Genomic DNA, 27,306 nt, shown 5'->3' with positions numbered 1-27,306 from the left:
TCCCCAGTTTCACTTTCTCCTCCACTTCTCCACAGCACAACTCACCCTATCGTCTCCCAATATTCCCTCCTCATCCAAGTCTCCGCTTTCTCATCTCCCCATTCTCTCCTCCGCTCCTCACCCAAGACCCCTTTCGCCCCCCCCCCCAACCTCCCGAATTACAACTGGTTATGACCGGGAAGTCGCACAACACCTTGGAAACAATGAATGAATGAGAGAGAGAGAGAGAGAGAGAGAGAGAGAGAGAGAGAGAGAGAGAGAGAGAGAGAGAGAGAGAGAGAGAGAGAGAGAGAGAGAGAGAGAGAGAGACAGAGAGAGACAGAGAGAGAGAGAGAGACAGAGAGAGACAGAGAGAGACAGAGAGAGACAGAGAGAGAGAGAGAGAGAGAGAGAGAGAGAGACAGAGAGAGAGACAGAGAGAGAGAGAGAGACAGAGAGAGACAGAGAGAGACAGAGAGAGACAGAGAGAGACAGAGAGAGAGAGAGAGAGAGACAGAGACAGAGACAGAGACAGAGAGAGAGAGAGAGAGAGAGAGAGAGAGAGAGAGACAGAGAGACAGAGAGAGACAGAGAGACAGAGAGAGACAGAGAGAGACAGAGAGAGACAGAGAGAGACAGAGACAGAGAGAGAGAGAGAGAGAGAGAGAGAGAGAGAGAGAGAGAGAGAGAGAGAGAGAGAGAGAGAGAGAGAGAGAGAGAGAGACAGAGACAGAGAGAGACAGAGACAGAGAGAGACAGAGAGAGACAGAGAGAGACAGAGACAGAGAGAGACAGAGAGAGAGAGAGAGAGAGAGAGAGAGAGAGAGAGAGAGAGAGAGAGAGAGAGACAGAGACAGAGACAGAGACAGAGACAGAGACAGAGAGGAGAGAGAGAGAGAGAGAGAGAGAGAGAGAGAGAGAGAGAGAGAGAGAGAGAGAGAGAGAGAGAGAGGGGGGGGGGGGGAATGCGGAGAACCAAGTGATGTATAAGAGATCAAGAATAATATACACCACAGAGTGGGATTTTTTGTTGTCTCTTTAAACTGGTGGTAAGCCGTAGTGTAGTTACTGGTGAGAGCCTACACTTAGGGGCTACATGTGCTTGCTGGGTTGAGCCTCAGAGCCTAAGACCCTCACAAAGTGAAGAGATCATTTGGTGACGAGTTGTTCACAAAATTGAACAAAATAGATCGCCTATATATACATGGAAGTACTGGAGGGCCAGTGTCAAATTTGCACAGCAAAACAACAACATACTGGAGTGACAGATATGGAAGAAAATGCAGAATAGAGCCAGTGAAGAGTAGAAGTGCCACAGGTACAGTCAAAGAACACTATAAACAACAGAGGTCCACGGATGTTCAGCATTCTCCCAACAAATAAGAAATATTGCCGGAACAAAAGTGAAAGTTCCAAGAAAAAAAATGGAGTTTTCTGCAAGAAGTGCCGGACCAACCGGGCAGTAGTGGATATGTTGGCAGCTCCAAGCAACAGTATGTTGTACCAAGCTCTCACAAGTCAAGCCTGGCCCCAGGCCGGGCTTGGGGAGCAGAATAACTCACAGAAGCCCATCCAGGTACAATCCAGATACACTAATAGAAACAATAATAAGATTATTTATAAAATTAATAATGATAATAAATGAAACGCTATACGTGTTAGTGGCTTTGGAAAAATGAAAAAATACCAATCTTATGTAAACTCCCAAACCCATTATACCTTCTTGTAAATAAAATTATTATTTTCGAAATAATAATAATAATAATAATAATAATAATAATAATAATAAAAATAATAATAATAATTACGATCATCGTTACAACTGTCTTTAATAGTGATAAAGACACATTAAGACCAAAGAAGCACAAGAAGTACTACTGGCATACACTCCAACATCGGCCCAGCATCTATGTTACCCGAAGATAAGCACCTAGACATATGGCTGCCACGACCCACCCAAGACCGTGAGGCAGGGAGCCCAGGCGGCAGCAACAGTCATTAGGAGCCAGTCACGGCGCAGCCCTCACCTCTCCTCTCCTCTTCTCGGGATGATAGAGGAAATTAATATGGGGAGGGGGGAGATTCTCGATAAAAGGGGGTTAAACTAGTAATCGGAATTGAGCAATTTGCTTCTCAAACTAGTTGGTATTATGGTGGAAGGAGTATTAGGGTAAGGGTGATGGTGGAATGCGTATTAGAATGAAGGTGAGGGGGTTTTGGTGGTGTGGGTGAGGGAGTCCCAGTTACCGAGAGACGGAGGAGTATCTCTGTTACACACCTACAAACATTTATACAAATCAGTATCATTTAAATGAATAAAAGTATGAAAGTAGGAAAGTCTGGGGAAGGAGAATGTACGTTCCTGTGTGTTTATAACTCACACAGAACACTAACAACATTGTCAACCAATTAAAGTCATGCCCTAGAACATGGTGAATAATTACCCTATTAAGTATGAACCATTGTAGGTGTAAAGCATTCTGTTCTCCATGCACGAGACGGTTTAATAAACCTTTTATGATGGCAATAAATTTGTCTGGTTTTGGGCTCTTACGGGCAACATAAATCTTTGATATTTCATAATGGACCATTCACTGTACACGTTAAATACGGATATGTAGAGATGATTTAGTGAGGGGAAAATGAATGTTGTGAGTATATCAGTAAAAGGTTAAAGGCTACTGGAATATCATCACGTGCACGCACACACACACTGTAACTTGCATACCATGCAAGCTGATAGAGAAGATTGTGCGAAAAAATCTAGTGGAACATCTGGAGCGAAAGAACTTTGTAACACAGCATCAGCATGGCTTCAGGGATGGCAAGTCCTGCCTCACAGGATTAATTGAATTCTACGACCAGGCAACACAGTTCAAGTATGGAAGAGAGGGGTGGGCAGACAGTATATTTTTGGATTGCCAGAAAGCCTTTGACACAGTACCACATAAGTGGCTAGTGCAAAAGCTGGAGATGCAGACAGGAGTGAAAGGGAAGGTACTCCATTGGATAAGAGAGTATCTAAGCAACAGAAGACAGCGAGTCACTGTGCGGGGTGAGGTCTCCTATTGGCGAGGTGTCACTAGTGGAGTCCCGCAGGGTTCAGTCCTTGGACCTATACTGTTTCTGATATATGTAAATCATCTACCAGAGGGTACAGAATCGAACATCAGTACACGGTGATCACTCATTTCCACGGGAGCTTCGAAACCGGTTTCCCTTATGTCTGAGTCGTTCAGAGTAAAGCTTAGGTCGAGTCTCGCTGGTTCATCGTTGCTATTTACAGTTGTCTTCAAAATCTCAAACCAACTGAATCCTATGCCTTTACTGGTGGTTCTGTGCAATTAGGCACTGGTAGAACAGGTTGTACATGTGCAGTATATAAAGGGAATGAAATGGTCATGTCTAGTACAGAGATTGAACGTTGAGATCAATTAACGTTACCTTATTGAGATCGAACGAGGTAAGGTAATTAGCTGATGTTAAGCCAGCGTGACTATATAACACTTGGACAAGGAACTGGGAATATGAAGACTGAGTAGGAATGAAATGATCCTTGAATCATTCCATTCCAAAGATCATTCGATCCTTGGAATGTTTCAAGGATTCCCGATTGTTAATAAAAAGATAGACAAGGAGTTAACTAACTGTCAGTACGAGATAAATCATCAAAAGATCAATAATTCACCAATATGAGGGTCAATGTGAACCCATGAACAGATGAGCAAGTGAACACATTATTCCCTCGGGGTCAACAGTAGACCAGTAGACCAGCAAGAGGTCAACAAGACGTCATGAAGAGACAAGCAATCTGAAGCAACACGCACCAGGCTGGTGCTTTAAAGGTGATGAATGTGACTGTACCCTGCGCTCTTCCCTTCCTCTCACCCCTTCCTCTCTCTTCTACCAGACTCTCACCCCTTCCTCTCTCTTCTACCAGACTCTCACCCCTTCCTCTCTCTTCTACCAGACTCTTACCCCTTCCTCTCTCTTCTACCAGACTCTCACCTCTTCTTCTCTCTTCTACCCGACTCTCACCCCTTCTTCTCTCTTCTACCCGACTCTCACCCCGTCCTCCTCCTTCCCCACCCACACTTCTACTCACTCCTTACCCCTCATTCACTCCTTGTCTCCCAACCTCGATAATTACCCTTTACTTCACTACATCTCCATCCTTAATCTTCTCCATCTCTTCTCTCTCCATGTCTCACCACTCTCTCTCCACTGTTACTCTCCATGTCTCACCACTCTCTTTCCACTGTTACTCTCCATGTCTCACCACTCTCTCTCCACTGTTACTCTCCATGTCTCACCACTCTCTCTCCACTGTTACTCTCCATGTCTCACCACTCACTCTCCACTGTTACTCTCCATGTCTCACCACTCACTCTCCACTGTTACTCTCCATGTCTCACCACTCTCTCTCCACTGTTACTCTCCATGTCTCACCACTCTCTCTCCACTGTTACTCTCCATGTCTCACCACTCTCTCTCCACTGTTACTCTCCATGTCTCACCACTCTCTCTCCACTGGTTCTCTCCATGTCTCACCACTCACTCTCCACTGTTACTCTCCATGTCTCACCACTCACTCTCCACTGTTACTCTCCATGTCTCACCACTCTCTCTCCACTGTTACTCTCCATGTCTCACCACTCTCTCTCCACTGTTACTCTCCATGTCTCACCACTCTCTCTCCACTGTTACTCTCCATGTCTCACCACTCTCTCTCCACTGTTACTCTCCATGTCTCACCACTCTCTCTCCACTGTTACTCTCCATGTCTCACCACTCACTCTCCACTGTTACTCTCCATGTCTCACCACTCACTCTCCATGTCTCACCACTCACTCTCCACTGTTACTCTCCATGTCTCACCACTCACTCTCCATGTCTCACCACTCACTCTCCACTGTTACTCTCCATGTCTCACCACTCACTCTCCACTGTTACTCTCCATGTCTCACCACTCTCTCTCCACTGGTTCTCTCCATGTCTCACCACTCTCTCTCCACTGTTACTCTCCATGTCTCACCACTCTCTCTCCACTGTTACTCTCCATGTCTCACCACTCACTCTCCACTGTTACTCTCCATGTCTCACCACTCTCTCTCCACTGTTACTCTCCATGTCTCACCACTCTCTCTCCACTGTTACTCTCCATGTCTCACCACTCTCTCTCCACTGGTTCTCTCCATGTCTCACCACTCTCTCTCCACTGTTACTCTCCATGTCTCACCACTCTCCACTGTTACTCTCCATGTCTCACCACTCTCTCTCCACTGGTTCTCTCCATGTCTCACCACTCTCCACTGTTACTCTCCATGTCTCACCACTCTCTCTCCACTGGTTCTCTCCATGTCTCACCACTCTCTCTCCACTGTTACTCTCCAAAGTTCTCACCTTATCTCTCCTCCACCCCTCTCCTTACCTCACGTAACTTCATCCTCGTGTATCAGGAAAAGTACTGAAGTGAGTGAAGGAATACTGCTCAGGAAGATGGTAAAGAGTCACAGTAAAATTAGAGCTATCAAAGTAAAAAGAAGTAATGAGTGGAGTACCGATGAAGACGGTTTTAGTGCACATCCCGTTCTTAACCATGTTGCTGATGATGCTAAGCTAATGAAGCGAATTAGAACTAAGGAGGCCTGCAATAAATTACAAGATGCACTAGACAATCTCCGGAGATTGTTTGAGAAATGGCTACTAGAATTTAACTCTGATAAATGCACGATTAAAAGGATAGAAAGTGGAAGAAGAGGACCTCAATTACAGTACATGATGAAGGAAAGGCAACTCCCAACCTTTGAACAAGAGAAAGACTTAGGAGAGGACTTAGCTAGAGATCTAACACCAGAGGCAGAAATCAGCAGAATAACGCCAACAGCATATCTTCATGCTGGCAAACGTCTCCTTATCCTTCCGCAACATGAATAAAAATCCAGCCTAAGAAATACAAAACAAAACTAGAAAAGGTCCAAAAAATATGCAACAAGGCTCGTTCCTGAGTTAAGAGGACTGAGCTATGAAGAAAGACTGAGGGAACTTGACCTCACTACACAGGAGGAAAGAAGGAATAGGGCAGACATGACTACGATATACGTGATACTAAGGGAGACTGGCAGTATATAGAGGCCATGTTCAAATTAACGAACAGTAGAACAAGAGGACTTAATTGGAAACTAAAATGAGTGGAAACAGATGAGTGACAGATGTCAAAATTAACTTTTTTTCAATCTAAGTCGTAAATAAGTGGACCAGACTAGATGAAGTTGTCAAGGGCAATTCGACATACAGCTTTAAATGTAAATATTATAAGAAAACGAGTGAAGTGAGTCACTGCATTGAACTAATGATGATCGAAAGGCAGGGCTTAAGAGCAGATGCTCGACTCTACAAGCACAAGTATGCGAGTAAATGTAGGTGAGTACACAAACCCCTGTACTCACCTACATGTAGATATAGGTGAGTACAACACCCAATGATTCAACCCCGTGATCCGCTGTTCTAACCGGAATATAAATGAAATCACCAATGATCTGTGAGCGACAAACGGTTATTAAATAAAATCAGTGGAAAGTTGAATTGGTTTTCTCGCTCAGAGCTGCATGAAATTATTTATACATGTCCCGAATTGGACCGTTACACGGCGAGAGATTTTATAGGCGTGACGAGACCAGGATTAATTATTTAAACATCCACTTACAAAACCTGTATATATATATATATATATATATATATATATATATATATATATATATATATATATATATATATATATATATATATATATATATAATCATGCAACGATGATGACAGCTCTATTACATTTATTAAACAGTGTATGAGATTTGAAGCACCACAATCCAAGATTATTATTGGTATAAACAATCTCGTAGTGCTTCGGAGCTCAGAAACTGTTTAATAAATGTAAGTAAAGCTGCCATGAATGTTGAAAGATATACAGGTTTCGTAAGTGGATGCGTAATTGGTTGACGAATCCTGGCCCCGGTCTCTCATGACAGTAAGGAAGTGACATGGGATCTGAGTGCATGTGTAGAGGAAGATAATGGGACTTAAGTCTTTTTTGGATGTATATTACACTATAACCTAAGTTGACGTACAAGACCAAGTGAACGGGTGATAACTTGACTAAGTGAACGGGAGATAACTTGACCAAGTGAACGGGTGATAACTTGACTTAGTGAACGGGTGATAACTTGACCAAGTGAACGGGTGATAACTTGACCTAGTGAACGGGAGATAACTTGACCAAGTGAACGGGTGATAACTTGACCTAGTGAACGGGTGATAACTTGACCAAGTGAACGGGAGATAACTTGACCAAGTGAACGGGAGATAACCTGACCAAATGAACGGGTGATAACTTGACCAAGTGAACGGGTGATAACTTGACCTAGTGAACGGGTGATAACTTGACCAAATGAACGGGTGATAACTTGACCAAGTGAACGGGTGATATAGCGACTGAGTACATAAAGGTGAGAACATTGGATTGTAATACAAATTTTAAATATATTACAATTAATTTTACTTCTAATTTTATTAACTAAAATAATTAAAGCATGTATGAAATTAATTTAGTGTCAGTACCAGAAGAGAAAAAATGAAAGATAATTATGAGAAAGTGCTAAGCCAATATGACCACATGCCGTACACGGAAATACTTCATAAACACAAATAGTGCCACACACCAGCTCCACGTGTGATGAGCGCCCCACACATGGAGCTTCCATTGTCCTCTAGGGAATATTTCTCTCTGATAACCACTCTGTATTGAAACCCATGTGCTAAGTTCCAGTAACATGTGCTAAGTTCCAGTAACATGTGCTAAGTTCCAGTAACATGTGCTAAGTTCCAGTAACATGTGCTAAGTTCCAGTAACATGTGCTGAATTCCAGTCCATGAGTTCCAAATGTCCATGTGTGTGGACATGTGGGTGGGTGTTAATGTGCAGCGCCTGGAGCCACTCTGTATGCGTGTATTGGTGGTCCTAATTTGATGAACAAAAATAGTCACCTCAAGTCAGACTATGTCTGAGTAGATGTAATTTCTGATCCACAGATTTCAGGAAGAAATCCACCCTTCTAGCCCCCCCCCCCCCCTCTTGAATCCTTATATGGTTTCTTGGTCAAAGTAATTTACTTTATGCTTATTTAGAGGTCACAAATTCCCTTCCCTTACCATGTATCTCTTCCTTGCTTCTATTGCCTTGTCTATTTCACTGTCCTGTCCCCCTGCAGAAAAACATTTTGTATTCTAAAACAAGCATAAGTTTACTCTTCTTGGATAGGATTCTCTCTTTTGTGGCCTTCATTCGGGAATACTATCTATCAGTCGATTTCTTTCCTTCTTATAACTGCCTAGCCTGAGAACCTTCTCTATGCTGCTATTGAGAAAATCCTCCACCATTTGTAAATCCTCCAGGATTCTTGTTTCTATTGTTCAGTCCTTCATTCTCCAATCCTATTTGGGAGCCTACCTGTTCCTGAACTACTATGACAGCCTTTTTTCTTTCCAACAGCAGGCTTGTGCACTTTGCTGCTTCCTGTGAACTGCTTTCACAGCTGCTTCCTTATGTGCAGACTTATCATCTAGGTTCCTTTAAAGCACTTGTGCAAATAAGGGAATCCATGGAAGGTGCCTTCATCAGTTTGAGCTCTGTTTCCTAGGAGTTGTCGCATGCTGGGTCTGATTGGGATTTAACTTGAGGCATTTTGTCTCCTTAGCCAGCCTCAGTTCATTGCTAAGACTTTTTATTGTGTTCTTTATCGTTTATTTTTTAATTCTCACCCGAAATTGTATTCGGTCAATCTCTTAGTTCACTCCCTTCCCTATTTGTGGTGCTATCCCTCAGTCATTCTATTTCCCTGTTCTACTCTAGTGGATTAGAAACTTGGGCAGTGAGAGAAACTTTGAGTGTCTGTCCGTGTGTGTGTGTGTGTGTGTGTGTGTGTGTGTGTGTGTGTGTGTGTGTGTGTGAGAGAGAGAGAGAGAGAGAGAGAGAGAGAGAGAGAGAGAGAGAGAGAGAGAGAGAGAGAGAGAGAGAGAGAGAGAGAGAGAGAGAGACAGAGAGAGAGAGAGACAGAGAGAGAGAGAGAGACAGAGAGAGAGAGACAGAGAGAGAGAGAGAGAGAGAGAGAGAGAGAGAGAGAGAGAGAGAGAGAGAGAGAGAGAGAGAGAGAGAGAGAGAGAGAGAGAGAGAGTGAGTGTGAGTGTGAGTGTGTGTGTGTGTGTGTGTGTGTGTGTGAGTGTGTGTGTGAGTGTGAGTGTGAGTGTGAGTGTGAGTGTGTGTGTGTGTGTGTGTGTGTGTGTGTGTGTGTGTGTGTGTGTGTGTGCATGTGTGTGTGTGTGTGTGTGTGCATGTGTGTGTTTGTGAGTGCGTGTGTACTAACCTAGTTGTACTTAGTTGAGTTTACAGGGTCGAACATCTGTTCTTAAACATGTTGATCATCATTTGTTCAGTGACGCTCTTTAATCGTTTTTCTTATATTTAGATTTAAAGCTACGTATTGAATTGGCTTCGACAATTTCCTCTTTAGTCCATTCCGCATATATACGATGCTTAGAGGGGTAAAAGTTCTTTCTGACATATCTGTGACTCATCTGTGTTTTCACTTTCCAATCATGTCCTCTCGTTCTGCTCTTCCTTAATTTGAACATTGCTTCTATATGCACAGAGAAATCTCATTAACGTGATGTATCAATGGGAAAATCAGTAGGAGCCGTGATGAGGATTCGAATCTATGCTCTGGTTACTCCCAAGTAAACTCCTCAGACGACTAGGCCACGGCATGGTAAAAGAATTGCAACCTGGAATTTTACTGAATTCACGAGGGTTCCTGAGGCTTCCATTAAGTGCATGGGAGGGGGGATTGCGCGAAACTCTGGTTCGGCTTCAGTGGAAGCCTTCGGAACCCTCATGGATTCAGTAGAATCCCAGGTTGCAATCTTTTTACCATGTCGTGGCCTAGTCGCCTAAGGTGTTTGCTTTGAGTGCACAGAGCATAGGTTCGAACCCTCATCATGGCCCCAACTTATTTTCTCATTGCTTCTATATCTAATTTGACAATCCCCCATAGTATCTTGAATGTCGTTATCATGTCTGCCCTATTCCTTCTTTCCTCCAGTATGGTGAGGTCCAGTTCCCTCAGTCTTTCTCCATAGCACAGTCCCCTTAGCTCACGAACCAGCACAGGCACACGCACGTATGCACGCGTGCGTGCGTGTATCTGTGCACGAGTTTGTATCCACTACCTAAATCTTCCCATGAAATGTGTTGAAAATCCGTAAGTCATAAATATACTAACTGTACAAACTCGTATAAATTGTACTACAGAAGTTAGCTTAAGTATGTATAGCTCACAACTTTCCATGCATGCATACGACCAAATTATGCATACATAATACCACACAAATGTTGCACAAGCTCTTAACGTATTTGTGGTCGTTAACAATATTTAGTCTCCATGACTTTCGGTTATATATATATATATATATATATATATATATATATATATATACAACTTTAGAACACTTTCCCACCAGGAGACTCGAACCCTAGCCAGCACAGAAGCCTTCCAGCAACTGGCATAACAGGTACGCCTTAACCCGCTCCACCACCAGCTCAGACCCTTAAAAGAGATGGTAATTTCGGAGTATTTAAATACACCAAAGATCACCACCTCCCAAGAGCACTAGAGCAAGTGAGGGGTCATTTAGACGTTAATTTCATCAAGTCCCTGTTAATATGGGAAGACACAGTGTCTATGCTTAAGGCACAACTCTCCTAAACACGAGAGTGAAGTATACAACTTTAGAACACTAGTCTCCTGGTGGGAAAGTGTTCTAAAGTTGTATACTTCACTCTCGTGTTTAGGAGAGTTGTGCCATATATATATATATATATATATATATATATATATATATATATATATATATATATATATATATATATATATATATATATATATATATATATATATATGACAATGTCAGACCACGAAGGAAAAATGAAACAGGAAATTTCCTTAAGTACTTTCGTATATTAAATACATCTTCAGAATACATCTTCACTTAATATACGAAAGTACTTAAGGAAATTTCCTGTTTCATTTTTCCTTCGTGGTCTGACATTGTCACATTCTTAATCACGTGTTTATTTTCGTGATATACACACATATATATATATGATTATGTTATACCTATTGTGTATAATAGTATAACAACACTCCTATACATTGGAGTGTTATGCATACTGCCATATATATGCAGTTGTGCCATATATATATATATATATATATATATATATATATATATATATATATATATATATATATATATATATATATATATATATATATATTATATATATATATTATATATATATATATATATATATATATATATATATATATATATATATATATATATATATATATATATATTTTGGTAGCAGTCTTTCCTGTAGACATATATTATTAAATATGACCGAAAAAGTAAGATTAATAATTCTAACGCGAATTTTCTCAATCTTTCGTACATTACGCTTCACTGTTGGAGGTAAATCAAAAATCAATTCTCCAAAATTCATTTTTATTTCTAGTCTGACGCGACACGGGCGCGTTTCGTAAAACTTATTACATTTTCAAAGACTTTAGTTCACAAATACTTAACTGAATAGAACTTACGTATCTCCGATTTTATATCTACATTTAAGTGAGGTGGAAGGGGTGATGTGGCATTAACACAAGACAGAACAAAGTGTGGTATTAATAGGGTATTAATTTCATCAACACAAGACAGAACACGAAACAATGGATATTGAATAGAAGTGTTTGTAGAAAGCCTATTGGTCAATCAAAGCATCAAGAAATATGGACCAATATTTCACCTCAAGACTCCGCTCCAATATAGAAGCATCAAGAAATATGGACCAATAGGCTTTCTACAAACACTTCTATTCAATATCCATTGTTTCGTGTTCTGTCTTGTGTTGATGAAATTAATACCCTATTAATACTCTTGTTCTGTCTTGTGTTAATGCCACATCACCCCTTCCACCTCACTCAAATGTAGATATAAAATCAGAGATACGTAAGTTCTATTCAGTTGTGTATTTGTGAACTAAAGTCTTTGAAAATGTAATAAGTTTTACGAAACGCGCCCGTGTCGCGTCAGACTAGAAATAAAAATGAATTTTGGAGAATTGATTTTTGATTTACCTCCAACAGTGAAGCGTAATGTACGAAAGATTGAGAAAATTCGCGTTAGAATTATTAATCTTACTTTTTCGGTCATATTTAATAATATATATATATATATATATATATATATATATATATATATATATATATATATGATTATGTTATACCTATTGTGTATAATAGTATAACAACACTCCTATACATTGGAGTGTTATGCATACTGGAATTTGGTCTAGAAAGTGTTATGGTATACATAGTGTACAACGGTATACATAGTGTACAACGGTATACATAGTGTACAACGGTATACATAGCGTGCGATGGTATACATTGATGGCTATGATGTATATAGATAGTACTCTATGATATAAACACATCGATATGTAATACATACTATGGTATGGTATACATAGAAAGCTATGTTATACACAGCGTGTTTTGGAATACACAGAATGCAAGGGTATACACAGAGTACTATGGTATACACAGCACTACGGTATACACAGAGCTAAGATATACATAGGATACCATGGCAAACACAGTGCTATGGTATGCATACAACGCCATGTTATGCATATAACGTTATGGTGTTCATAGAGATCTATGGTATGCATAGAGCGTGATGGTATTGAGTGGTGCTATGGTATATGTAAAGGGCTGTGGTATACATACACCGAGCTATGGTATATACGGAGGGTGCTATGGTATACATGGAGAACTATGGGACATACACGGCACTATGGTATACAGAGGGTAGTCCCGCGCCTTGCGAGCGACTTGGTCTGAGTTCGAGTCCTGGACAGGGAGGACTTATTGTGCGCAAATCCTTAACTCTTCGTCTCTTTTTACGCAGCAGTAATTGGGTACCTGGTTGTTAACCAATTGGCGGATCGTGTTACAAGGAAAAGTAGTAGGGTAAGGCTTATCATAAGCTATGGGAAGGACACACACTCAGCGTTTTAACAGGAATCAGAAGTCGTCTGCTCCTGTGCCTACCAGTTTAGAAAAAAAAGGATGCACCCAACACGACACTTAATTTACATCAAAGGTTGCCCAGACTCCTGGCAAACACTGAGCGGCACTCACCTCGGCCACCATTCTTTACACAGGATCGAGGTCAAATGTGTATAGCTCCGACATGATTAAGTTTGAGTTTCACGGTCTTGCCAGAAGAGAGTGGCGCCATAATGAACTCTTGGGAGACTTTATTGATCACTCAAGAACTGAAGGTAATTTAATTTGATAACTACATGGCCGTAGTTGGCCCAAATTGAATTTGATCTTGTTTGGTTTTTGACTGAGTGATTAGACTATTTAATTGTCTCTGGACCAGAGATGTTTCCGTCCTCATTCGATGTGGGACGCTAAAATTATTTCTGATCAAGATCTTGTGCACTCTGTCATTTGACGATTCAGGGATCTTTCTCGTTACAACATTCTACAACACAGAGTTAGATGACTTTTACACTGACAGACAACTTTGCAAATTAGTTTATATTATTTGTCTCCAGCAGGCGGCCTATTAGCGCACAGGGGTCAGTAACTTGCTAGGTCACAGGGACTTACAGGACACGAGGGAGTCCCTTCACTAGACCACATGGGCCGGTTATGAGTCAAGAGAGGGATAAATTAGGGGGAGAGAAAATTACGAGGAAAAAAGAATTATGCTGATTTATTGCCTAAGATTTTCCAAAGTGGTTGTTACGGGGCTTGTGCCTAATATGCTCATGTCGGAGTCTGCATCAATGAAACGAGTATAGCGTGGCAGTCCCATAGGGACACCTCCCTATAAACCTCCCGTCAAATCTGGGACCAGATGGTCCTTAAAAGTATTCTAAAAATAAAAATTCAAAACGCCAATTTCTTAAACTGTATAATAAAACATTTTCATTAGTCTCCACAAAATTAAAAAAAAAGTTACCTATCATATTTTTGCCATAATATGCTAATGTGTGTTCGTGACATCATAAACCCTAGTCCCCTAACCCCCCCCTGGGGGGATAAGGGTGTAGGGGACTACACCCCTATTCCCTACACCAACCCACTCCCCAGTCAACACCGCCCTGCAGCCTCCCCACGGTCCCTACCAACATTTCATTATACCCACCATCTCTGACCTGTGGATGTATGATAATGGTATGATAGACAGAATACTTAGGAGCTACAAGCACTTTGCCCCAAGAGTGTAACACTTATATGCTGTGTTTACTATATTAACCTGCAATGTAATATGTGATTCTTGTACTGTACTGTGATTTGTGGATTTGTACTCAATGGATTTGTGCGCCCCTTGAGGGACTTGAAGTAGAGGAGGGTAGAAATAGCCTAAGCTACTCTATCCCTTTGAGATGTATTTTATTGTTTCAAAAAAGACAAATTTATTGTCTCAACCTGAACTTGAACCTCTGACCTCGCCAGTCAGTTGCGATCAAAGGCAAGTGGAATATATAGTGACACGTGATACTGGTGAGTGAGTGGGAGTGTTTGTGTGTCACCTTCTAGCCCATCTAATCTAAGATAAATGATTTCACTATTATATTAATTACGTATTAATTAAATATTAATATTAATTACGTATTCGATAAACTGCGTTCAGAAAACACGAATCACTAGTCAATACACCATACTGGTAAACAAAGCAGTGCTCCCGATACACAATAAGGGTTTATACAGAGACTTGTCTGGCATACTGTATCATCCAGAGCCACTGTTAGGCATGATTCATGGCCCGGGTCGCTCCAGAGGCACTGGTAATACTGCGAGGACATAAGTCAGCGAAAAAAAGAACAATATTTCATTGAGAAATGGGAAGATATTATCATTTATCTTCCAGTTGCTACGAGAGAGACCACTCGCTTTCCGTCGTGCACTCATTATCTTTGTGAAGAGAGTGCTGTCCACTCATTATCTTACAACGATGAGAGAGAGCTGCCCACTCATTATCTTACAACGATGAGAGAGGGCTGCCCACTCATTATCTTACAACGATGAGAGAGAGCTGCCCACTCATTATCTTACAACGATGAGAGAGTGCTGCCCACTCATTATCTTACAACGATGAGAGAGCGCTGCCCACTCATTATCTTACAACGATGAGAGAGCGCTGCCCACTCATTATCTTACAACGATGAGAGAGCGCTGCCCACTCATTATCTTACAACGATGAGAAAGCGCTGCCCACTCATTATCTTACAACGATGAGAGAGTGCTGCCCACTCATTATCTTACAACGATGAGAGAGTGCTGCCCACTCATTATCTTACAACGATGAGAGAGTGCTGCCCACTCATTATCTTACAACGATGAGAGAGAGCTGCCCACTCATTATCTTACAACGATGAGAGAGTGCTGCCCACTCATTATCTTACAACGATGAGAGAGTGCTGCCCACTCATTATCTTACAACGATGAGAGAGTGCTGCCCACTCATTATCTTACAACGATGAGAGAGTGCTGCCCACTCATTATCTTACAGTGAAGAGTGCTGACCATTCAAGAAGAAAAGGGTGGTCGTTCATTTTCTCATTGAGAAGAGAAGACTTTAAATCGTGAGGAGAGACAACACTCGTAGAGAACCAAACTTAACCAACTTTCCTCTCGCTGCCAAGAGGGCCTCGACACTTGTCTTACCGTCGACGATAGTGGTTACGGTGTTTTGATTCCCAAATCCCTTTCCTGGGATGGAGCGAGGGAGGGGAAAGACAGGAAGGTGACGACCCCCCATTCACCCTCCACTACTCATGTGAGGAGCACACAACACTCCTGCCAATGCCCAGGAAAGAGTTGAGAGTCACAGTACGCAATAAGCCACAAGGCTGCAACACCTCATTCAAAATCCTCAAAAAACCTCCAACATACATGATGCAATTTTCTTGATCCAATTCACCCCAATAAAGAGCCCCTTACCTGCCCCATTCACCGCAACACAGAACCCCTTCCCTGCTCCCATTTACACCATAGAACTTCCCAGCCTTCCGTGACCCCTTACCTTCTTCTCGTGGAGGTACCGCGTCTGGAAGAGGCCGGCGAAGAGGGCGGCAATGTTGGCGGTGTAGGAGGCGACGAAGATGACGCTGAAGGCGCCCCACACGTTGATCAACACCTTGTTGGGCCACGATTTAGGAGCTGCACGGGGAGACAACAAAAGCACTGATGATAATTGTTGCTTCTGGGTTTAACACTTCTTGTAATAATCCGTTTATTTGCTTCAATCCAGAGCTTATTGAAGCTCTGGAATGGGATCGAACCCACAACCCTGGAGTCCAGGGATACGGGTTCGACCCTGTCAAAGACTAATATTTTTTTCATAAACATATCACGTTCTTATGACTATTGTATATTTTTATTCAACTTTTGTCTTAATAATAATGTTTTTGCATATAATAATAAGACATAATAGCGAAATTAAAAGCTTAGACAATATATGGGTAATAATAACTTAAAACTATTCAAGTACAGTATAGTATGCAGGTAGGCTTTAGTAATAAGAGAAGCATTAGATTCATCGAAGTATTCATTGGAATACAACATATAGTTCTTATTACGAGTACCATCATATTACCATAAAAAAATCTGTAGGAGCCGTGATGAGGGTTCGAACCTATGTGCTATGTGTTCCCAGGCACACGCTCTAGACAACTAGACCACGGCATGGTCAAAAGGATTGCAACCTGGGGTACTACAGCACCCTCGAGGATTCCTGAGGCTTCCACTTAAGGTTAACCAGAGTTTCACACAATCCCCTAATGGCTCTGTCCTCTAGGAATGTCCTCTACCTCTGACGCTCCTCTACACATACACCTACACACACATACCTACACATACACATATACACTGGGTGCTCCGTGTGCCTGGGAACACCCACCACACGGGTTCACACCCTCATCACGGCGCCTACGGATTTTCTCATTGATGCATCATGATAGTGTGATTACTCTCTGTGTATATTACCATTACATTACCATCATACTTCTTTACATTAATACATCTCTCTCTCTCTGCTAACCATTTAATGTTTCTCTATTCCACTGCGAATTAATGTGGTACAGAATGCCGAGAAAGGAACAATTCATTAACTCAGTGTCCAGAAGTGCGCCTTGCTGGCCGTGATCAATGTGGCAGGAATGGTGCAGGATATTACCTGGTTTGTCACAAGGGTCTTGGTGGGAGGATAGTGCTTAATGAATGGCTCTTCTGGGCCAGACTTATGGGGCGTGAAATGTTATTATATGTCAATATATTTGCTTACGGGGAGAGAGGAGTTAAGGCAGGTTGAGAAAAGAGGGAAGGTAGAAGGCATGCAGAGTGGAAGTGGGAGAGATGTTAATAAAGAGTGCTGAAGAGGGAATGAAGTAGGAGGAGGAATAGAAGGAACGGAAGGAGGAAAAGGAGGGAGCATACCTGGAGAGGGTTTCTGGAGTTCTTCTACTCCCCGAGTCCAGCCTGAGACCAGCCACGACTTGTGATAACTTGATCCAACAGGCTGTTGCTTGGAGCGGCCGCATGCTCACTTGTCCACTACAGCCTGGTTGGTCCGGCACTTCTTGCAAGAACCTGTCCAAGTGCCTCTTGAATACATCCACCATCGTTCCGGCAATATTTATAATGTTTGCTAGGAGAGTGTTGAATAGCATTAGACCTCTGATGTTAAAACAGTGTTCTCTGATTGTGCCTATGGCACCTCAACTCCTTATTGGTTCTATTCTGCATTTCCTTCCGTACCTTTCGCTCCAGTATGTTCTTATTTTACTGTGCAAATTTGGGACCTGGCCCTCCAGTATCTTCCATGTATATATTATTTGATACCTTTCCCGTCTCCTTCCCAGAGAGTACATTTTGATAACTTTGAGACGTCCCAATAATTCAGATGTTTTATCGTTTCTATGCGTGCCTTGTATGTTTTATTTATTTATTTTTATTTAGTTATATATATACAAGAAGGTACATTGGGTTTGTGAGAATACATTGGATAGTACAGTATTTACATTCTTGTAAAGCCACTAGTACGCACAGCGTTTCGGGCAGGTCCCATGTTCTCTGTATTCCCTCTAATTCAGAGATCTCTCCTGCTCTGAAAGGGAAAGCGAGTACTGAGCAATATTAAGACGGGACAGTACCAGTGATTTAAATAGTGTTAGCATTGCTGTGGGTTCCCTGGATTTGAACGTTCTCATAATCCATTCTATCATTTTCCTGGCCGCCGCTATATTTGCTCGGTTATGTTAACTAAATGTCAGTTCGTCAGACGTCATAATTCCCAGATCTTTTACATGTTGCTTTCCTTCTATGAGTAGGTCTGATTGTGTCCTGCACCCTGTGTCCTGTACCCTGTGTCCTGCACCCTGTGTCCTGTACCCTGTATCCTGTACCCTGTGTTTCGTTTAAGTTCCTCGTTTCCACCATACCTGATGGATGTACAGCTGACGACTGAGTGCCACAGGTCGCTGGATGGATGTGACCAGATGCCAGTTCCTGGATTTATAACTTTGACTTATTATCTGACTGTATTACCACAAGGAATTTTCTGATTAATTTCCGGCTTGCAATGATATTAACTTATTCTATTATTAATTCTTAGATTCACATTCCCGTATTACAATATATATTCACAGTATATTATCACTTAAGGACGTCTCTTACACTGGGTAGGCCTCGTGGCTGGTGCTTACCTAGTTGTGCTTGCGGGGGTTGAGCTCTGACTCCCGCCTCTCAACTGTCAATCAACTGATGTAAAGGTTACTGAGCCTATTGGGCTCTATCATATCTACATTTGAAACTGTGTATGGAGTCAGCCTCCACCACATCACTACTTAATGCATTCCATTTGTTAACTACTCTAGGTGTAAACATATACTTGTGTGTTGCCTCATTCTGGCACTATTATACATTTCCAATTGTCCATGTACAATTTTCCTAAACTTTCAACTTATATGTGTGTTGTGTCACGTTCCACTTCACTGCTCAACGTACCACTGTTCACTATACTTCAGATATACGACAATACACACGTATACATGAGCCTCGTGACACTAGTCCCATGTGGTCCCACGTTTATTCTCTATTTAACACAAAGTTTCATTGTTAATCTCTGTATTCAACTTGCCTACGTTATCGCTATGTACTTGGTGATGACTGTGATCAGTGTTCCATGGTTGTAACCCTCCAAAAAACCGGACTATTTCCAGATTTTAACGGAGCGTGAACCAACACGCCTCTCCCGCCCTACTTCCCTCAGTCCTGCCCTCTGAGGGGCATGAGGCGGAGGAAGAGGAGAGATGGTATACATTGCATTAAAAGACTTAATTGCTCACGAGGTGGGGTTCTGGAAACTATCGCTCGACCCTAGAAGCACGCGCACATAAACACACACGCTCATACTGACAGTTGAGAGGCAGGACCAAAGAACCGAAGCTCAACCCCCACAAGCACAACTAGGTGAGTACACACAAATGCACATGAACACATTCACTCACAACTTTAAGAGCAGACAAAATAAAGCACTACTAAATTGATAAGATTAATCAAACTGCATTTGTGCTATGTGATAAGGCGAAATAAATAGATCTAAATCCCCTTAGACAGACGTAACCCCCCCCCCCCTCCACACACACGTGGCAGTGATGTGATGGAGGCTGACTCCACCACATCACTCCACTCCATACACAGTTTCAAATGTAGATATGACAGAGCTCGAGAAGCTCAGGAATCTAAATTTATGTCTCCGTGGTGTAGTGGTAAGACACACGCCTGGCGTTCCGCGAGCGCTTTGTCATGGGTTCGTATCCTGGCCGGGGAGGAGTTATTGGGCGCAAATCCTTAACTGTAGCCTCTGTTTAACTCAACAGTAAAATGGGTACTTGGTTGTAAAAACGATTCTTCGCGGCGGGGATCGTATTCCAGGGACCTGTCCGAAACGCTACGCGTACGGTTGTACGGTTGTACAAGAATGTAAGTACAACTCTTGTATATATCTCAAAGTACACCAGTAGATTGACGGTTGAGAAGCGGGACCCAAGAGCCAAAGCTCAACCCCCCCCCCCGCAAGCACAATTAAGTGAGTACACAACATACCAACAAGGAACAAGGGGTAACTTAATTACCATTAACATAAGGCCGGTCCAGTAAACTACACGAGTGACTGGCCTTAACGCTGTCCCCCATGACCTGATAAATTATAAGAACCACTAATTTAAATTCAACTTTAATAGTTCACCTAAACCCAAATCCTTATACCCAGTAACTTACCTAATCCCTAACCCCCTAAACCCTATATCTTAATCCCTAACCCTTAAACCCAATATCGTACCTAATCCCTACTTCTATTCCCAATAACTTTCTTAATCCCTAACTCTTATACCCAATAGCTTACCTAATCCATAACCTTTATATCCAATAACGTATCTACTCCCTAACCCTTGCACCCACTAACTTACAGAGTCCTTAACTCTTGCCACAACCTGTCTGTCCTTAGCGAGAACAAAGGGCTGCTGGATTCTTCAATGAAAATGTTTTCAGCGTTCACTTTTTTATATTTAAACCATCGATTTTTTTTTTACAATAATTTCTGTTGGGGACAAAGGTTCACTTTCCAGTTTACAAACAGACTATTACCGGAACCGTAATACGCTTTCAGACCATCACAAATATCTAGATAACTATCGAGGTAGTTTGTAGGGGAGGTGTAGTTTTTCATAGAAATAGATTTGCTTTTGGCGAAGGTGCAACCTTACACCCAGTCAATAACCCACCAGGTGTGAAGTGAAATGTGACATGTCGGCAAAATCTCATATCTCAACTTTGAATACTATTGTATAAATAAAAGCCATTTATGGTATAACACTACCGTGACACAGTTCGCACCAAAGTAAAAAGTGCCTCAAGAAATCACCTTTGAAAGCAACAAGATGAGAGAAGAGCAGTCCCCAGATGACCCAGAGGGCGGACCCGTAGCTGAAGTTCTTGGACCTCTGGCGCCCCCATGGGTTAAGACCGAAGGGGCTGAGCCACTCGTAGGCGGCCACGCTGAAGGCAGTGATGTTCAGGGAGACGAAGATGGCGATCCACAGGTCTGGACTGAAGGGCACTAAGAAAGCCAACAGAGGCACCTCCATCTGCCTGATGGAATAGACGGAAGACACAAGGAAAAATTAAGGGTTTACTTCACTGACTAAAAAAAAAGTATGTACATGCCCATTATTATTGATGGTATGAGGGTGAGAACTGATGCCAACATTCCCATGACGAGTCTTCCTATCTGCAAGAGGAAAATTATATATTTTACATCTAACATGAGAATTGAAGAAGTCATTAAATCTTAAATGAACTTAACACGCAATTTCTTTATTTGTCAACAGAAGACGGACGCGGGTATTTTTCACTTTTACTTATCCTTAAGGTCATGTAGTAGACGATTTATACAATTAGTATCAATATATATCGCTTTACGTAAATCTATATGAAAATTAACATATATTGATGTATATATTGATATAAACACCTATTGATGACGTGACCTGTTGAACATCGGGTAGTGCTCAGAACCTTAGGTAGTGTAGAGAACCTGAGGTAGTGTAGAGAACCTTAGGTAGTGTAGAGTACAGGATGTTAATATGTGGTTATTGTCGTGTATGTGATGTTAATAGGTGGGTATTGTTATGTACTGGACGTTAACATATGGGTACTGTAAGTTATAGACGATTAATACCTGGTTCCTGTCACATTTAGGAAGTAAAGATAAGCCTTTTCAACCTATTGATATTTCCTCTCCTTACGATGTCTTTTGAGCTACAGGAGTATTCTCGCAAGTCTACAATCGTTCTCGTAAGTCTCTAACCATAATTCGAGAGAACATCACGGACACACCTACCACACACAAGCTTCTGGGAGCGCCAGCACAGCTGCCAGCTTTAAGCCTCCGCACCCTGTACCTCCCTCAGTGGAGGCTATATCCCACAGGATATCCCGGAGCCGTCTGGGCTGTGCATCATGGGGAAGGGAGACGGTGAGAGTTGCAGGGAGGGGGTGGCGGAAAGGGAGAGTTGAGGGGGTGTAGAAGAGCGATGGGTTCGCGGATATCACTGGAAGTGAAGAATACGGTACACACACGCACACAAGCAGCGAGGAGTAGCGCTCAGCTTCAGTTTGATGTTTATGGTAAAATATCTTGGTTCTCTCTGTCCCAATTCTCAGCCGGTAGGAGATATTATGTGAGCATATTATTTGTGAGATTAGTGAGATATATATATAAGAACGGATTCTAAGGGTTGTCCTCAATGGAGCAGAATCCGATAGCCACTCAATTGGTGCAGCGTTCCACAGGGTAGTGTGCTTGGCCTTCTGCTGTGGAATGTTTATTTCAACGATCTACTTCATCTGAAGCTTAAGCCTATGCTGATGACTGCACTCTAACCTTCACACACACAAAGGAAGAAATGCCAACTGCTGCAAGAATCATCAATCACAAACTTTCAGTGATTTCTACCTGGGGCAGGAGATAGTAGGTGACATTTGCGGTTGAGAAGACACAAGCGATGATGATAACTAGACTGAATATGGCAAATCGGACAGGCTTGCAAATGGGTGGCAAAGCCCTAGAGTTCACAGACGAAATTGACATCTTGGGAATGAAGTTCGATTCTTCCATGACAATGAAGAACCACGTGCTTAACTCAAAAGGCAGCCAGGAAGCTTACAGCCCTACGGCGCATCTCACGCCTTCTTGACAGTAAGGGCAGCAAAACTTTATATGAAGCACAAGTTTGCTCTCATCTAGAGTATGCACCCCTTTCCTGGATCGCCTGCCCCCCCCCCCCATCATTCATCACACTGTTGGACAAAGTGGAGAGAGAGGCCTTCTTGCCTATCTCTAGCCATGACCAAGTCTGGTACGAACGGTATGAACATCAAAGCCTGCAATACCGTCGGGTCGTTGGTGGTTTTACTGTTATGTACAAGGCCAACGTCCTCAAAGTTCCGCACCTGGCCCAACTCCGTGGAGTACCAGTAGTTGCCACCCGTAAGACTAGGCTCTCAACCCTCAACAGTCTCATGCTAGAAGTACCATTCTCAAGAACATCACTCCATCAGCGATCATTCACTTCTAGGCTGACTCGCATCTGGAACTTGTTCGCCCAACAGGTTTGATACGTGAGATATCAGGTCAATTGATCACATAAAGGCTCTGGCACACAGTTGGCTACAGGTTCATCCCGTTCTTTATGATTGTTACCTAATATTGTTAATGAATAAAGGTTATTCCTACCGATGCATATAACAGGCTCATGAAATAAATGGGCTCTAGGAGTACGGTTCAACTTAGATGAGGAAGGATTACAGCTCTTGCTTGCAGTTTTACCAGGTTCCTTATATGATAGTTCCCTATGCGATAGTTTCAAAGTACACTCGTGAAATAAATGAGTTTCTAGGAGCAGGCTTCAGATGAGCTGAGGAAGGATAACATCTCTTGCTTGCAGTTTCACTAGGCACATCACTTGACATCCCTTATGAACCCCTAGTCTCAGTTTAAAACAGCGAGAGCGAGAGAGAGAGAGAGAGAGTGTGTGTGATCACACAGTTTAGTAAATCCGTGGAAATGTGTGAACGGATGGCAGGACGATCCAATTTGGAGTATTATATAGTTAAAGCTGAGGACCGTGGCACCGTAGCACGGAGATGGGAGGGTTGGCATAGGCACCGTGCTACGGGGAAGGGGATGGAGTGGGTACCATGCAGGGGGAGAAGGGATAACACTAACTCTGGAATGGAACTGATGATGCCGGAACTAGAATAGGGAGTTGGGAGTTGGTTTGTAACACCGCGATAGTGGAATGTAAGATAGTTGTGACACTGTTCTACTGGGTGGAGAGTCTAGAGATGGGAGGTGGCACTGTACTTGAATCAAAAAGACTATGTTGACTCACTCCTTAGGGGATAGAGTGGCAGTTTCTTTGACGGCGGATAAGGTGGTGGTTGGCAGCTCTTGTCCTGATGTGGGAGGAGTGTGTGGTACTCTTTTGAAAGAGATAATGAATGATGGCACAGCGTCGAAAGATTTGAAGGTTTGTAAAGACTCGACGTTGTGGATTGGAAAAGTCAATCGTGTTGAAGTGGATAATGATATTTAAAAATATATAAATGAAAATCATTTTGAGGCTATGGAGTGACTTAAACTCGCGTCCTGGTGATTCCCAGACACCTGCCTTTAACAGACTCGGTCACGATGGTACAGAAGCTAACCAGCCCAGAACGCTACTGAAATCACTGGGAGGTTCTGGAGGCCCCAAACCAGAGTCCAACTTGGGTTTTACTGTCCAAGATAATGATGTACAGAAGAAAGCCAGTGTGAGAAGAGGCTTGTAGCATTCAACAGGACGGCTGGTGACTAGTGACTATTAAACTTTTCGCCTGAGAGCAAGGTCCATATAACTATTTAATCTGCCAATCCGAAAAGACGTTAATCTCCAGTGACATTACATATGACAACTGTTGGTCAGACCAGTGAAGACAGTGGTGGTGTAATGCTAAACCGAGGTAGTGTAGCAGTGTTGGCAACACAGCTCACAGATTACTGAGGCAGGTGCAAGTTGCCCGGAGCGACGACCATGCACTATTAGGGGGTGGATCACCCCAGGACGCGACCCTTATTACTCTCCAAGCAACGAGGCTAATTTGTTTCTGCCTCAGCTAGGAATCGAACCCAGGCCCCTAAGACAACGACCCATGAGCGCTGTCCACTCAGTTGCGAAGCCCAGAGTGGACAGGGTGTGTGTTCTCACCTATTTGTACTCACCTATTCGCCTGCAGGATCGAGCTCTAGGTCTTGGACCCCGCTTTTCTAGCCGTTGGTTGTCTAATACAATGATTCCTGACCAATTTCTCTATCATACCTGCTTTTAAAGTTATGAATGAAGTTAACCAATACAACCTGCTCATTTAGGTCATTCCATTTACTCACTTCCCCGCACGCTAAAAGAAAACTTTCTATCATCTCTACAACGCATCTGAGTCTCAAGCGTCCATAGGTGCCACCCTGGTTCTATTGTTATTCATTGTAAACAGTTCCTCTGTTTCTACCTTCTCAATGTGTTTGTGTGTATTTACTAATTGTATTTAACATTTGTGTCTGTAGAATCGAGCTACATTAGCTCGGACCCCGCCTTTCTAACCAATCTATTTTTCCTCTATTATATTTATTACATTTATTGTCTCTAACACACGCACCCCCCCCCCCTTCCCCCCAGGAAGCAGCCCGTAGCAGCTGTCTAAATCCCAGGTACCTATTTACTGCTAGGTGAACAGGCGCAGTAGTGAGTGTGTTAAGTGTACACACACAAGAGCTCCTCTACTTAAATATTGTGAACACGACCAATCTGTTAAAGAGTGAGAGCGTGCGTCTCCCAACCCTTCCTCACAGTCTGACGCTTTTCATGAAAATGATACAGCACACTCTTGAACATATGGGTGGTATAGCACACTCTTTGACAAATATGTGGGTGGTATAGCACACTCTTTGACAAATATGTGGGTGGTATAGCACATTCTTGGACAAATATGTGGGTGGTATAGCACACTCTTTGACAAATATGTGGGTGGTATAGCACACTCTTGGACATATATGTGGGTGGTATAGCACACTCTTTGACAAATATGTGGGTGGTATAGCACATTCTTGGACAAATATGTGGGTGGTATAGCACACTCTTGGACATATATGTGGGTGGTATAGCACACTCTTTGACAAATATGTGGGTGGTATAGCACATTCTTGGACAAATATGTGGGTGGTATAGCACACTCTTGGACATATATGTGGGTGGTATAGCACACTCTTTGACAAATATGTGGGTGGTATAGCACACTCTTGGACATATATGTGGGTGGTATAGCACACTCTTTGACAAATATGTGGGTGGTATAGCACATTCTTGGACAAATATGTGGGAGGTATAGCACACTCTTGGACAAATATGTGGGTGGTATAGCACACTCTTGGACAAACACGTGGCTGGTATAGCACATTCTTGGACAAATATGTGGGTGGTATAGCACATTCTTGGACAAATATGTGGGTGGTATAGCACACTCTTGGACAAACACGTGGGTGGTATAGCACACTCTTGGACAAACATGTGGCTGGTATAGCACATTCTTGGACAAATATGTGGGTGGTATAGCACACTCTTGGACATATATGTGGGTGGTATAGCACACTCTTTGACAAATATGTGGGTGGTATAGCACATTCTTGGACAAATATGTGGGTGGTATAGCACACTCTTTGACAAACATGTGGGTGGTATAGCACACTCTTGGACAAACATGTGGGTGGTATAGCACACTCTTGGACATATATATGTGGGTGGTATAGCACACTCTTTGACAAATATGTGGGAGGTATAGCACATTCTTGGACAAATACGTGGGTGGTATAGCACATTCTTGGACAAATATGTGGGTGGTATAGCACACTCTTGGACATATATATGTGGGTGGTATAGCACACTCTTTGACAAATATGTGGGTGGTATAGCACATTCTTGGACAAATACGTGGGTGGTATAGCACATTCTTGGACAAATATGTGGGTGGTATAGCACACTCTTGGACATATATGTGGGTGGTATAGCACACTCTTTGACAAATATGTGGGTGGTATAGCACATTCTTGGACAAATATGTGGGTATGTGGGTGGTATAGCACACTCTTGGACAAACATGTGGGTGGTATAGCACACTCTTGGACAAACATGTGGGTGGTATAGCACACTCTTGGACAAACATGTGGGTGGTATAGCACACTCTTGGACAAACACGTGGGTGGTATAGCACACTCTTGGACAAACACGTGGGTGGTATAGCACACTCTTGGACAAACACGTGACTGGTATAGCACACTCTTGGACACAAGACAACAAACCCATTTACAAACAACCAAACAGAGGACGGACCAGTCATATAATATTTATCACCACTTAGCCAGCTTAATATAATTACTCGACGTTTAAATATTTCAACTCCGTTTAAATGATAATTAAACAGACTAAACGAACACTTATGCGTGCATGTAGGCTGGTAACCACTATCCCGTGCATGTAGGCTGGTA

The 27,306-nt window shown here is 42.5% G+C and overlaps 1 protein-coding gene across 4 annotated transcripts in view; it reads right to left on the bottom strand.

The window, feature by feature from the left end:
* LOC123754965 (uncharacterized) overlaps positions 1 to 27,306 on the bottom strand; it is a 367,030-nt gene that overhangs the window by 118,085 nt on the left and 221,639 nt on the right. For all 4 annotated transcript variants that reach the window (XM_069332916.1, XM_069332917.1, XM_045737318.2 and 1 more), the window contains exons 7-8: positions 21,094 to 21,320; positions 16,195 to 16,331 (exon numbers count right to left, since the gene is read on the bottom strand). In XM_069332916.1, the coding sequence (XP_069189017.1) occupies positions 16,195 to 16,331; positions 21,094 to 21,320 (364 nt within the window). The remainder of the gene's footprint in view (positions 1 to 16,194; positions 16,332 to 21,093; positions 21,321 to 27,306) is intronic.

Source organism: Procambarus clarkii, chromosome 28, assembly GCF_040958095.1.
Source record: "Procambarus clarkii isolate CNS0578487 chromosome 28, FALCON_Pclarkii_2.0, whole genome shotgun sequence".
NCBI lineage: Eukaryota > Metazoa > Arthropoda > Malacostraca > Decapoda > Cambaridae > Procambarus > Procambarus clarkii.
The sequence above is the reverse complement of the archived record's forward strand: the minus strand, read 5'-3'. Positions and strand labels throughout refer to the sequence as shown.